Source organism: Pan troglodytes, chromosome 15 (genome assembly GCF_028858775.2).
Source record: "Pan troglodytes isolate AG18354 chromosome 15, NHGRI_mPanTro3-v2.0_pri, whole genome shotgun sequence".
Classification (NCBI taxonomy): domain Eukaryota; kingdom Metazoa; phylum Chordata; class Mammalia; order Primates; family Hominidae; genus Pan; species Pan troglodytes.
The window spans coordinates 103,171,940-103,185,733 of NC_072413.2; the positions used below are offsets into that span (position 1 = coordinate 103,171,940).

At 64.3% G+C, this 13,794-nt stretch overlaps 1 protein-coding gene and 1 long non-coding RNA gene across 6 annotated transcripts in view; one reads left to right on the forward strand and one right to left on the reverse strand.

The window, feature by feature from the left end:
• On the forward strand, positions 1-5,096 carry LOC112205350 (uncharacterized). Of its 2 annotated transcripts, none has more exons than XR_008539174.2 (3): positions 1-67; positions 3,332-3,511; positions 3,612-5,096. It is a non-coding gene; the product is annotated as an uncharacterized LOC112205350 (long non-coding RNA). The 2 variants fall into 2 exon arrangements; XR_008539175.2 differs by lacking the exon at positions 1-67 and adding an exon at positions 1,777-1,843.
• The window catches only part of JAG2 (jagged canonical Notch ligand 2), a 25,707-nt gene continuing 16,983 nt past the window's right edge, over positions 5,071-13,794 (reverse strand). Inside the window, exons 10-26 of one of the 4 annotated variants that reach the window (XM_024348620.3) lie at positions 13,610-13,723; positions 13,484-13,530; positions 13,223-13,396; positions 11,685-11,835; positions 11,452-11,604; positions 11,260-11,373; positions 10,841-10,954; positions 10,631-10,744; positions 10,294-10,410; positions 10,022-10,049; positions 9,848-9,933; positions 9,133-9,246; positions 8,907-9,022; positions 8,253-8,495; positions 7,452-7,583; positions 5,993-6,149; positions 5,071-5,690 (exon numbers count right to left, since the gene is read on the reverse strand). In XM_024348620.3, the coding sequence (XP_024204388.3) occupies positions 5,215-5,690; positions 5,993-6,149; positions 7,452-7,583; positions 8,253-8,495; positions 8,907-9,022; positions 9,133-9,246; positions 9,848-9,933; positions 10,022-10,049; positions 10,294-10,410; positions 10,631-10,744; positions 10,841-10,954; positions 11,260-11,373; positions 11,452-11,604; positions 11,685-11,835; positions 13,223-13,396; positions 13,484-13,530; positions 13,610-13,723 (2,450 nt within the window). In that variant the 3' untranslated portion in view covers positions 5,071-5,214. The remainder of the gene's footprint in view (positions 5,691-5,992; positions 6,150-7,451; positions 7,584-8,252; positions 8,496-8,906; positions 9,023-9,132; positions 9,247-9,847; positions 9,934-10,021; positions 10,050-10,293; positions 10,411-10,630; positions 10,745-10,840; positions 10,955-11,259; positions 11,374-11,451; positions 11,605-11,684; positions 11,836-13,222; positions 13,397-13,483; positions 13,531-13,609; positions 13,724-13,794) is intronic. The other 3 variants (XM_054666341.2, XM_054666342.2, XM_054666343.2) reach the window with 3 other exon arrangements.

Consider the following 13,794-nt stretch of genomic DNA (forward strand, 5'->3'; position numbering starts at 1 on the left):
AGGCTTTCAAGCAGACGCTTCCCGGTTCCCAGATCAACAGCAGGATAACAATATTGCAGCTGAACAGGTGACCCCCACAGGCCACACCTTCTAGCCTAGAGCGAGCTTCCTAGGGCCCCTGCCTCTGCCCCTACACGTGCTCCACAGCGCCACTCTGCCCAGAGGAGAAGCCCCCGGTGCCGCCTAGCTGCCGCCCTGGCCCCCTGGCCCAGAGCCGCACTGACACCACTGTCCCCAGCAAGCCCTCCCGTGGCTCCATGCCTCCTGCCGGCTGCCCTCCTCTCAGAACGCCACCCCAAGACTCACATCCTAGCCCCTGAATCCACCAGGGCTGGGGAACCATGAGGAATGTCACAGGGCAGGTCCCATCCTCCCGGGCCTCAGTTTCCCCTTTTGTATAAAGGTCTTCAAGTCCTGGCATCCAGATGCTGTCCATCCGAGACCTCACAGGTCCCTGCTGACCTCAGGGGCTCCTTGGAAGACCCTGGGTCTGGGGGTCTGATGGGGAAGGGGTGAGCCCTGTGGGTCTTGGGACAGCTGGAGTTGGGCCTGTGGCCACCATGAGGCCCACACCACCCAGCTGCTGCTGCCTGGCCTGCAGGGGTTAATGGGTCTGGCCCCCCCAGGGACCAGGCTCCTTTGTGGAGCTTCCTCTCTGCACCCTGGGGCCTGGTTTCTTCGGAGACGCAGCTGTCAGAGCTGTCGCCAAGCAGAACCAGCAGACGCAGTCCCAGGGGCCGAACAGCAAGGACGCAGCAGGGGACCCTGGCAGCAGTGGGTGCGGGAGGTGCTGCTTCACCACCTGAGAGGGGCTCTGCACCCACAGCAGGCCCCTGCCATGACTTGGTCCCAGGCTGGGTCAGACAGCGCACTCAGGACGCACCCCTCGGGCCAGGCCAGGCAGGGCCGACCCTTTGCTCCCTGCTCTGACAGTGCGGAATGAGAAGAGGCGGGAGTCTCCAGGGCATGTGCGCACACGGCCCCGCCCACGCCGCCTAGCCTGCAGGTTGGCCTTTGTGCACAGGTCACTCTGCCTGGAAAGTGGTGGCAGGGGTGGTGGCACGGCTCCCTGTAACCCTCTGCCTGAGTGAGCGCCTGCTGCCCAGGGCCGCCTCAGCCAGGCACCCCCCGGGGCTGCAGTGGCCACCTCAAAGTTCCCTCTGCATCCAGACCCTTCCCATCCGAGCCACACAGCCAACAGCCATGTAGCCTCTGGGCCCAGCTGGGAGCAGCTCCAAAGTGTGGGGAACAGGCCCTGCCCCGCCAGTCCCCAGCACATGCCTCGGAGCCTGGTGTCCCCCAAGCTCACTGCCCACCAGGCTTGGGGAGGCCCAGGTGCTCATTTTGGGGACATGTGCCCCAGTGACAGAGGAGCTCTCCCTCTGTATGGCAGGTCACAGCCCCAGACCTGTCAACAGGAAGAGCAAAGAGTGGAGGCAGCGGGGAGACTGGCCGTCGGGGGCCCCCGCTTAATGGCAGTGCAGGACACAGCGGGCTCCAGGAACTCGGCAGCCAGGACGGGTAGCAGGGGACACCTGCATGTCCTGAGGGGCAGACAGGAGTGGCACAGGTCCCAAGCCCAGCGGCCAGAGTAGGGGTGACCACCAGGGTTCCTGCAGCCACAGCCAGAGGGGCCCCAGGGGCCTAGCACCAGCCTGGGGGTGCCAGGGAGCCTGCCTTTCTTCGCTAGATTTACTGACCACACAGCGCCCTCTCTGGGGGCAGCCACTCACCCACCCACCCACCCACAAGGGAACAAGGCTTTGGTGGCAGCAGGATGGACCCTGAGGCCTAACCCTCACTTGTGGACCCTGGCCTCTGCATAGCAGACTCTGTGAGGCAGGTGAGTGGCACTCAGGAGGTGTGGAGGTGGCCTAGGGTCTGAGGGCAGGGACTGCCAGGCTCACCCCAGGGGGTTGGGCCAGAACCTAGCCCAGCTTCATGACCCCACCATGGGGGCAGTAGCACTGAGATGAAGAAGAGCCCCATCGTCTGCCCTGACATGGCGTGAGACAGCAAGCAGGAAGCCTGCTGGCCGGGCCTGGACCTCTTGGCACTGCCATCCACATGGGCTGGCCGTGGCCAGGCACCAGCCAGGCCTGAAAAGGTGCAAGGTCCCCTAAGTGGGGGGTTATGACTGAGTATGGGGTGGAGGGAGGCCATGAACTCCCAGTGGGCTCAGGACACTGGATGGCGAGCTCAGGGTGGGGGGCGGCAGGCCCACCCACCATGGACACACGCAGGCAACTGCAGAGGCTCTCAGCTCAACCCATGCACACTTGGTGCATGCATGATCCCTGAGTGCCACCCTTCCACCTCCAACAGCCGCACACCCTTACACAGGCATGGAGGCCAGACTACGTCCTGTGAGACTCCAAGCCAGATGCATCTCCCGGAGGTTACAGGGGCTTCCCCAGAATCTGGGGAACACATTGGCACAGCCAGGAAGGGCCAGGCCTGTGGGACACTTCCTGCAGAACTGGGCAACCCAGCCCCACCTATGACACCCGCTATACCTGCCGCACCTACTCACTGCTCACCCTATGCCTGATGGGCTCCTGTGGGCCTCAGGAAAGCCCCTGCCAGGCCCTTGCCTGGGGCCCCCTCCTCAGCTGCTGATGCTATTTTCTATCTCTTGTCCTGGGGGGCAGCCTGGATCATTTCTTCTCACCTGTCTTCTAGTTCACAAATTCTCTCTTTAGCAGTGTCTAAGCATGGCTGCCAAACTACTTCTGGAGTGTTTGGTTTGAAGGCTGTCTTTTTTTTTCCATTTCTAGAAGTTCTACTTGGTGCTAGGTTGAAGTTTGTTTGGCCTATCAGCTTTTCCAAGCCGTCTTTGAGCACAGCAAGCTTTTTACAATCCATGTCTGAGAATTCCAGTACACTCAGATGCCTCTGCACGCATTTCTCATGGCTTTCGATCATGGTGCCAGGTTCCCCTGTGTGCTTGGTTTGATTGTGGTCTACTCACTGACCTGGAAAACTCATTCATGAGGTGTACAGACGTCTAGGACAAAGGTGATTTGCATTTGGTTCTACCAGGAACCTAGGGAACTGCAAGTTAGGTAAACACCGTTTAAAAGGAAACTCAAAGCCTGCCGTCTTTTTGGCCAACCTGGTGGTGGGAACATGGGCTTCAGGTCCACACGAGTCATGGTGTACATGACTCCTCAGTGGCTGCCCTTCTGCCTGAACTGCCTGGCCAACCCCTTGGGGCCATGGCAGGAGGTGGGTTTAACCCTTGCCCCCACCCTGAGGGCACAAGCCTTGGGCTTGTGAGCAACCGATGGCAAGCAGGGTCTCCTACCAGCTCCTCTGTGTGTCCCTGCAGACCTGGCTCAATACAATGGAGAAGCTGATGGGAGGACTCCAGCCGGAGTGAGGGAGACCGCCCCTCTAGTGCACACCATAGCTCATTTGCATGGCTTCCTGGAGTCCACAGCAGCAGTGCTCAACAACAGACATCCAGAGTAACTTCTGCAGCAACCAGCGGGTCTTAAGGAATTACCAGGTCAACATTTTTATTCGTTCATTCATTCATTCGTTCTGCCTGTGCAAGGCAGCCTCACTCCCAGGCTGTCAGCAGGACTTTTTTCTTCTCTTTTGTACAGATCTGGTTCTTGGCTTTGCTCCTTGACTCAGTTGACCTCCTACCCCTCACAGCAGGGTAAAGACTTGCACATCACTGACAGGCGGCTCGGAGTCAGCCTTGGAGTCGGCCTTCCATGCCCAGCCCTGAGGCCACCATGCCACGTTCCAGTTGGCTCAAGCAGTGAGAGGCAAAACCAGCTCCAGGGCCAGGTGGAAGGGCTGCTTCTCTCCTGCCTCCATCAAATGCTGACCTTGCCTCTGAATGACCAAGCAAAACAAAGGAATAAATGAATGAATAAAAATTTTGACCTGTTAATTCCTTAAGACCTTGATACGTATTCGTGGGTAAGCAATTTTATACTATTTTATAAAACTGTTTTCAGCTGTTTGTAGTCAGGGTCGGGTGCCAGGCACCTAGACACCCCCCTCCCCATTCCCAGGAAGGTTTTGGCCAAACCTGCATCCACCACCTTGGCATGCCAATGCATTCGAGGCCCGGCAGGCCCTGACTCAACAGAACCGTCTCGCCCTCCACAGCCACCACAGCCACGTGGGCCAATACCCAGCGCGTGCCCCACTGCCCCAAGCCTCTCTGCCGGCGTGGCTCTCCCCCAACCTCACTCTCAATACAAAAGGGACAGCACCGAAAGAACAAGGGAGGCCGGAATGGTGGCATTATTCAATTAAATATACAGAGTGCTTCCTTTAATATGTACACATTTACAAAAATGCACTTTCACGAGGAGGGGCGGCCGGGGCCGGCAGGTGGGCAGCGCCTGGTGCCACGGCACGCATGGACAGTTGCGAGGGGTCTGTGTGAAGGCACTTGTCACGAGCTTCAATACTGCCGCCGTCCCAGGATGGGAGAACTGCGCAGCAGGAAGGGCACTTCTGAAAGCACAGTGGAGAGATCGCTGGAGCGGGCGTTCTGGGCAGGAGGAAGCACAGACGGCAGGCAGGGTGGACTGGCCAGCAAGCGCGAGGTTGACCTGCCGGCCTTGGGCCACGCCGATGACCTCAGGCCCCACTAACAACCACAGGTGCGCCAACAGCCACGGGCCATGCCGGCAGCCAGGGCCACATCAATAACCAGGGTCCCACCGACCACCGTAGGTCCCACCGACAGCCACAGGTCCCATTGACAGCCACGAGTCCCACCGACAGCCACAGGCCACACCATCAGCCACGGGTCCCACCAACAGCCATGGGCCACACCAACACAGCCATGGGTCTCACTGGCACTTTGGCCTGGAGCCACAGAGAAACCCGAGTGAGGAATAAAAGGAAGATTCTGTAAACAGTGCACAACCTCTGGTAACAAACGCTATGATTTGGTGACGACGCAGACACCCTTTGCTCTCTCCTGCCATACAGCGAGTGCCACGCACGGAAACTTTACAAAAATAGCAACTATCCGAGAATACTCCATTGTTTTCAGCCTGACAGTTACTGAATAATTTATACAAGGTTAAAGAAACGTAGAAAATAAACATTTGTTTTTTGTTTTTGGTGGTTTTTTTACACAAAATAAAGAAACTATGCACATGGCCTCGGCCTCCGGGTCCGGCAGACGGCATGGCTCCCACCGAGGGCCCTGGGTCCCGGCCCAGCTGGCAGCCGCCCCTACTCCTTGCCGGCGTAGCGGGCCTCATTGATGCTCCTGACCGCGCGGTTGTCCACTTTGGGGACTGAGGCCCAGTGGCCCGGCCTCCCCGGCGAGCGGCCAGGATCTTTGGTGAATTTGTGTGAGAGGAACTTCTCCGCCTCCAGGAAGTCCTCCTCACCACGGCCCAGATCCTCGTCCTCCTCATCCTCCCTGACGGCCGCGTGGCCGGCCGGCCCGGGCAGCGCCTCGTCCGCCCTGCGCGGCGGCGGCGTGAAGTTCTTGCACTGGTAGAGCACGTCCTTGTGGCCCCCCGGCCGCTCGATGGGGTTGCGGATGGGGTTGAGCGGGGCCCACTGGTTGTTGGCGCTCTCCTCCCGTGGCAGCCGGCTCCTCTCCCGCTCTTTCCTGCGCTTGCGTGTCCACCACACGCACAGGACCACGCACGCCAGCCACAGCACGCTGAAGGCACCACACAGCACAGGCACCAGCAGACCTGGGGACCGGGGAGAAGAGCCGGTGGGCACTGAGGCCTGGGCGCCTGCGGGGCACTAGCCACACACCCAGGCCTGGGAGGGCCCTGCCAGCCAGGCGGCTGGGCCCCACCCTCCGGTTGCTGGCTCGTGGGGAGGGTCCCAGGATGGGGGCTGGGAAGGTCAGGTTGTGGGGCTGGGCGGCGGGGGCAGCAGGTGCCAGGGACTTCTGTGTTCCTGGTGGCTGGCAGGATCAGCCGGCTCTGTGCCCAGTGCCTGAGTTGCCTGCCTGGTGCCTTCCCAGGGGCCCACCTCCCGCGCTTACCTGTGGAAGAGCCGCCCGTAACAACCGTCTCCACCTTGACCTCGGTGACAGCCAGGAGCAGTGAGCTGTTCCCCCGCTGGGTGATGGCGGCCACGATGGCGTGGGCCGCGCCCTGGATCAGGCTGCTGTCAGGCAGGTCCCTGGCAGGGCTGAAGGACTGTGGCAAAGAACGGCATTGGGGGGATGGCTCGAGGGCTCCAGGCTCCCAGCAGCCTGCCCCCAACACTGAGGCCCTGGCCACGCTGGAGCAAGGTGGGCGCACAGGAGACGAGAGCCCGGGGTCCTGCAGTGGCGACCTCACCACCAGGCAGTGAGTGGGGAGTGGCGGGGGGAGGAGTGGAGGGGTGGAGGCTGTCCCCATCCGGGCACACAGGAGAGCCCAGGGTCCTGAGGTGTGGGGACCTCACCACCAGGCAGTGAGCAGTGGGGGGAAGGGGAGGGGTGGAGGCTGTCCCCATCCAGGCACACAGGAGAGCCCAGGGTCCTGCGGTGGGGACCTCACCAGCAGGCAGTGAGGGGTGGGGGGAAGTGGAGGGGTGGAGGGTGTCCCCGTCCGGGCACACAGGAGAGCCCGGGGTCCTGCGGTGGGGACCTCGCCACCAGGCAGTGAGTGGGGGAGGTGTGTGGCCCCATTCGCTGACACCTGCTCCGTGATGGCCATCCCTTCTTGTCAGCTCCCAGCCCCCACCCCCACCTATGGGCCACACCCCAGAGGCACCACAAACCTAGTGCCTTCACGAGGCCACAGCAACCCAGGGCTGTGCCCCTGCCTCCACCACATCCCTGATGGTGCCCTGACCTGTGCTGGCACACTTCTTACATCTTCCCCTGCCCCTACTGCCCTTCCATCACCCAGCAGCACCCATCCATGTCCCCCACCCCCTCTGCGGCCTCAGGGCACCAAAACACTGCACGTCCTTCCTGTGCCTGGCCATGGCCTCCACCAGCCACACTGTGCCATGGCCACACCCACTGCTCTGCACACCCACCCACCATGTTCCAGAACATTCCCTCCCCTCTCTGGGCATGTCTCCACCCCAGTCTCACCCGACCCCCTTGGTATCCATTCACATCTGACACCCCCCAGGTCCAGGGCAGGTGCCAGTCCCAAAGCAGGCCTCCCAGGGCAGACTAAGCCCACGGACTCTCCTGCTGCCTGTGACGTAGGGACACAGAGGCAAAAACAGAGCAGGGGACCGGGCGAGGATGCAGCTGCAGGGGAAGCGGGCTCCACACCACAGCCCTGCATCTCCCTCATGCTGGCCGGGCCCAGGGAGCAGTTCCACGGGTCTGCGGCATGGACAGCAAGGGGCCGCAGCCCCAGCTGGGGGAGACAGGCCTGCCCGCAGTCCTTCCGCACCAGGACTAGCCTCGCCGGAGCCTCTGTCCCGCATAGCCAGGACCTGCATAGTACGGGACCCAGGGCCCACCCAGGTGCTGCTCCCCACTGGGCACTCACCACGGCCACCTCCACGGCACTGGCCCCCGAGGACGCCCGGTCGCAAAGCAACACCAGCAGGCGGTCCCGTGCCACAGCCCTCGTGGCTGGCAGGGAGCGGATCCCGGAGCAAATGGCGCCCACCGTGGTGCCCTGGGCAGAGACAGGCAGTGCATGGGCAGGGCAGGGCCGTGAACCTGACACCTACATCCCTGGACTGGCGCTGTGGGTACACGTGGGACACACCCTACAGCCCGCCCAGGAGAGCACAGCAAGGATGCCAAGGGCCTGGGGGGGCAGCTTCCCACCCGGCTGTGCCCTATACCAGGAGGCAGGAGTGACGGTGCCCACCCGCCCATCCTCAGGGCAGACCCAGCTCCACCTGCAGGCCAGTGCGGGAAGGAGAGGCAGGGCGGGGTACAGTGGGTCTCCTCCAGTTCTGAGCCCCTCCTGGGAGACAGGGGCCCAGCTCCAAGCACACAGCAGGCAAAGGTGGGTCCTTGGCCAGGGCAAAACTGCCCACGGAGCTGCAGCCCAAGAGCTGGGGCCAGGCAGCCGTGGCGCCGTCAGTCCAGGCCCTCAGGGCAGCTGGACAAACAGGCACCCCCAGCTGGCTGCTCTCCCAGCCTCCTCTGCCACCTCCACCCAGCACCAGGCCCAATGCCCCTCTCATCTGACCCCACAGGGCCACTCTCTGTGACCAAGAGTGACTCTGCTCAGCCAACCAGGGCCTCCCTGCCCTGCGGGGCTAGGCTTTCGCCATGCCACGAGCAGATGCCGGCGTGTGGCCTCTGCAAGCTCAGATGCCACCAGGCCCCTCACCTGGGGCACGTGGTCACGGTTGAAACGCAAGGTGAGGCGGGCACAATTATTGTCCAGGTGGCCAGAGCGTGGCAGGCAGGGGGTGCTCGGTGGCTCTTCTGCGCCGCACTCCCCCCAGGCCTCACAGGGTGGTCGCAGACACTGGCCTGGGGCCTTCTCCAGGCACCTTTGCCCCAGCGGGCACTGGGCGCTCAGGGCCTCGGGCTGGCCGGCCAGCAGACAAGGCTTCCATCCGCACCACACCTGGGCAGGCACGCACAGGAGGGTCAGGCGCAGGCGCACAGGAGGGTCAGATGCAGGCACACAGATGAGAACCCACAGGCAGGCACGGGCCCCATGCCAGGGAGGGACACCGCCCAAGTCTGTGAGCCCCAGGGCCCAGCCCACCCCCTACCCAGGGCTCCCAGGGAGGCAGGCCAAGCTCGACATCAGAAAGGGCAGGCGGAGCAAGGCAGGACCCAGACCAGGCCTGTTTTCCCAACTGCACATCGAAGCATGGGGCCTGGCTGAGCTCCCTCCTCCCTGGGTGTCCCTGAGGGCAGACGGCTCTCAGTCCATCCGGACCCCAGCACCCGCCTCCTGATCTCACAGAGTGGCCAGGGTCAGCGTGCACCAGCCTCGGGTAGGGCAGGGCGGCTCACGGGCTGCCCTCACCTTGCTGCAGTCACGGCGGCCATCCAGGCAGCGGCAGCTGTTGCAGTCTTCCACCCAGGAGCTTCCGTGTGGGAACGGAGTGCCCCGGGACCAGCAGGACCTCCCGAACCCGATCACTGTGGGGAGAAGGGGCTCGAGGGTCAGCAGTGGGCATCTGGCCCTCGGGGTTGGGTGTCACCCATGCCCCCCAACCCGCCCCAACCCAGGGCAATCACACGGGGCCTACCTTCCTGGCACCGGGGGCCGGCTCGGCCGGGTGGGCAGCTACAGCGATACCCGTTGATCTCATCCACACACGTGGCCCCGTAGGCACAGGGTGAGGACTGGCACTCGTCGATGTCTGCAGGGAGAGCCACCGCTGCTCAGTGCAGTGAGGCCAACGCCCACCGCAGGACCGGCATGGCCTAGGGCAGCGGGGAGCCAGTGGCACACAGGCGCAAGCCCCAGGACAATGAGGAGCAGCCCCTGCCCCTGAGCCCAAGCTGCTGCCTGCCTGAGGCCTTCCTGAGCCCAGCCTGACCCTGGCCCAACAGCACCCTCCTCCGTCTGCTTCTGCAGTGGGCCTGTCCCATCCTGGATTAGCCCCAGCTGCTGCGTCGGACCAGCCAAGGGGTGCTGGACAGACAGCTGGGCCAACACCCAGGGACGACAGCCCTGCGGCCACAGAGGAGCCCACGTCAGGCTGCATGCTCCAACCCCCACAGCTCCCTGGGCCCCGGACTGGTCCCCCAGGCTGGGGCTCCCCACTTAATCACTTGGCAGGGTACACAGCAGGAACCCCACAGGGCACAGACATGTGGGGAAACTGAGGCTCAGAAGAGAGGCAGGAAGTAGTTGTGGCCACACTGCCCTTCAAGGGACGTGGACGTTGATGTCCCCAGACTCCTGACACCGTGGCTGGGCTGAGGGGCTCCCAGGGCTGGGGCTGTCTGGCCACTCACTGATGCGGCAGTCAGGCCCCGCGAAGCCAGGTGCACACTCGCAGCGGAACCAGTTGACGCCGTCAACACAGATGCCACCATTGTAGCTGCAGAGCAGAGGGTGGGCATCAGGTGGCCCCCCGTGGTATGCCAAGTCCCACCCACCCCTGCTGTGGCCCCCAGGGTGCGACTCACCAAGGCAGAGGGTTGCAGTCGTTGGTATCTGGTTTGGGAGAAGAGAAGGCAGGGGATCAGTACCCACCCCCCAAGCGTGCCAGGCACTGTCCAGGCTGGCTTGGCGTGATCAGGCTGTGGGGCTGGGGAGGGTCATCAAGGAGGGTGCCTTTTGCTGGGGGCAGGGGCAGCAGGGGGAGGGGCTGGCAGAAGGGAATGGGGGGCGAGTCGGGGGCAGGGATGTCATCTGGGTGGAGGAAAGCGGCCCCCGCCCACACCCCTCCCACACTCACTGTGAGTGCAAGTACGACCCTCCCAGCCGTCCCGGCAGATGCAGGAGAAGGAGGCCCCGCTGCCCACGCAGGTGCCACCATTCACACAGGGGTTGGGCAGGCAGCTGCTGTTCTTGGCTGTAAGGAGAGGAGGAGGAGGGAGCGTCTCACCTGGCCCTGGGCAGGCCCTGAGTCTCCATACCGCGCCCCCAACCCAGACAGGGCAGACAGACCCAGGGGCAGGGGGCAGGTGGCAGGTGTGGCCCTCAAAAAAGACCCCTCGGCCCATCGCGCCCGAGGGAGCGGTGCCCGGGAGGGCATATGCCCGGCGGTCGCAGAGGCAGCAGGGGCTCCTCACCGACGGCGCAGGTGCTGCCCTTCCAGCCGGGGGGGCAGGCGCAGCGGAAGGTGTCGCCGCTGTCGTAGCAGGTGCCGCCGTTGCTGCAGGTGTAGGCGTCGCACTGGAACTCGCCTGTTGGCACATGGGCCGCTCAGCAGGCAGGCCCCAGACCGCCAGGGCCAGGGTCCTGGGGGCAGCCCCAGGCGGCCAGGGCCTGCGGACACTCACGTGAGTGGCAGGTCTTGCCCTTCCAGCCGTCGTCGCACGCACAGTAGAAGTCATTGACCAGGTCGTAGCAGCGGCCGCGGCTGTGGCAGGGATCGGGAAGGCAGTCGTTGGGATCTGGGGGCGAGGACGCCGGTCAGCGGGCGGGGGGTCACCGGCGCTCAGGGAGGGCTTCCCGGGGGAGGAAGCACTGGAGCTGGGTCAGGTGAGGACAGAGAGGGGCGGGGGAGGAGCGTCGGGCTGGGGGAGCTGGCCCTGGGCATGGGGGCAGCCTGGGACTCCACCCCATGGTGGCAGCACCCCCTGGCCAGGCCCTTCTGGGTACGGGGCCTGCCGCACCCAGACAGTGGTCCATCTCAGGGTGATGAGGGGCCCACAGGGGTGGAGGCACAGGCCATGCGGACGGGTGCTGGAACACTCACTGGTGTCGCAGAGCTCGCCCTCCCAGCCGCTGGGGCAGAAGCAGCGGAAGGCGTCCACCTCGTCGATGCATGTGCCCCCATTGCGGCAGGGCTGGCCCAGGCAGTCGTCAATGTCTGCAGAGGCGAGTGGGGTGAGCCAGGGCCTCAGGCCAGCCCAGCCCCACCACCAGCCCGCCGTTCGCGGCCACTCACTCTCATGGCAGTAGGTGCCAGTAAAGCCACTGTCACAGATGCAGGAAAAGTTGCCCCCTGGCTGGCTGACGCAGCGTCCATGGGGGCCACACACGCCGGAGGCTGCTGTGCCAGGCATCCCAGGCCCCGCGTCTGACCCGCAGCCATCGATCACTATGGCGGGCAGTACAGTCAGAAGTCAGGCCCGCCCCTGCCCCACCACCTCCCCCACCACCCCATGCCGCACCCAGCACCTCTGCAGGCCCCGCCAGGGCACGGCTCGCGGGGCACGGAGCAGTTCTTGCCACCAAAGTCATCAGGGCAGGCGCAGTAATAGTCACCCTCCAGGTTATAGCAGCGAGCGCCGTTCCGGCAGGGGCTTGGCTCACAAAGGTCGACATCCACCTGCAGGGTGGGGGGTGCCTGTGAGAGCCTAGGCCCAGGCCCAGGCCGGGAACACAGGCCAGGCCTCTGTCCATACGAAGGTAGATCCCTGGGAACCCCCAGGCCCCTCCGCCCTGGGCCTAACAGTGCCAGCCAGAGCCCAAGACCCCTGCCCACCTGAGACTGCCCAGGCCTTGTCAGCTGAACGCAGATACCTGTGGGCCCCCACCCCCACCTCCACTGCAGCCCAGCTTCCTCAGTGTCCCTCGGGAGGAGTGTGGCCTTGGCCCCTGCTGCTGGCAGGAAGGACAGCTCCTGAGCCCCTCACACACTGCCTGGCCACCCTCAGAGCCAAGACTGTGGGTCTTTTCCAGGGCCAGCCACTGCCATGCTTGCAGGTCCTGAGGTCAGACCCCTGCCCTGGGCCCCAAGAAGCCCTCTGGACAGGAGGCCCATCCTCTGCACCAAGGCCAGGGCAGGATCGCGGGCGGCCGAGGGTGGTAGGGAGGTGGGTGGGGGGAGGCAGGGAAAAAGGGGAGGTAAGGGGAGGGGGTGGTAGGGAGGCAGGGAAAAAGGGGAGGTAAGGGGAGGGGGTGGTAGGGAGGCAGGTAATGGGGAGGCAGGGTTGGGGGAGGTGGGGAAGGGGGTGGTAGGGAGGTGGGTGGGGGGAGGCAGGGTTGGGGGAGGTGGGGAAGGGGGTGGTAGGGAGGTGGGTGGGGGGAGGCAGGGTTGGGGGAGGTGGGGAAGGGGGTGGTAGGGAGGTGGGGAAGGGGGTGGTAGGGAGGTGGGTTGGGGGAGGTAGGGGAGGGGTGATAGGGAGGTGGGTGGGGGAAGGCAGGGTTGGGGGAGGTGGGGAAGGGGGAGGTGGGGAAGGGGGTGGTAGGGGTGGTGGGGAAGGGGGAAGGCAGGTTACTTTGGAGGCAGGGGGAAAGGGGAGGTTGGGGGAGGGGGTCCAGTACCAACAGATGGTCAGAGGGAGGCGAGAGCATCAGCCCTGAGAGAGATGCCCACTCCGACCCAGGACTCACCTATGACAGGTGTATACCTCTCCGCCATCAGGCACCCACCCTACCCCATGTGCTCTGCCCACCAGAGCCCCCTGCCCTCCAGTCCCGAGGGAGTGCACAGATGGACAGATAGGCCTGGGCAGCCAGCAGCCCAGGGGCTCCTAGCCCAGGCCACCAGGAAACCCATCACAACAAGCAATGGCCACAGGGGGTCAAGCCTGGTGACCTGTGACAGCCCCGCCTGCCCACCTGGCACCCAGTGGAGAGCTGAGCCTGGGACGCCTTGGGGACAACTTCCCCTGCAGCACCCCTGGGTCACTCAGGCCCCATGGTCGGGGGATGAGGCCTGCCCTACAGCTCCCAGAGCAGCAGGTGGGGCAGGGTGACCAGGCAGACCTCACCTCACAGAGAGGCCCGGAGAAGCCCTGGGGGCAGTGGCAGTGGAAGCCGTCGGCCAGGTCCTCGCAGAGGCCGCCGCTGTGGCAGGGGCTGCTGGCACACTCGTCTCGTTCCAGCTCGCAATGCCGGCCTCCGAAGCCCCGTGGGCACACACACTGGTACCCGTTCACCAGGTCCTGGGCGGGCCAGCCAGGTGAGCCTCCTGCAGGCACCCTGACGGCCCCACAGCACCCACGCCACACACCCTCCTGGCCCCGCCTCACCTTGCAGGTGCCCCCGTGCTGACACTGCCCATGACAGTCGTTGACGTCTGGGGGCAGAGGAGCAGGGTCAGAGGCGGGGTCCCATGTGCCTCGGCCCACCCGCCGGCGCCCACCCCCCATACTGACTGATATGGCAGTTGATGCCCTTCCAGCCCGGGATGCAATCACAGTAATAGCCGCCAATCAGGTTTTTGCAAGAAAAAGCATTAAGGCACGGCTTCCCTTCACACTCATTGGCGTCTGTGAAAGAGACAAGGGGGAGCCGTGGGGCTCGGGCCCTGCCTGCCCCCTGCAGCACCGGCACCTGGCAC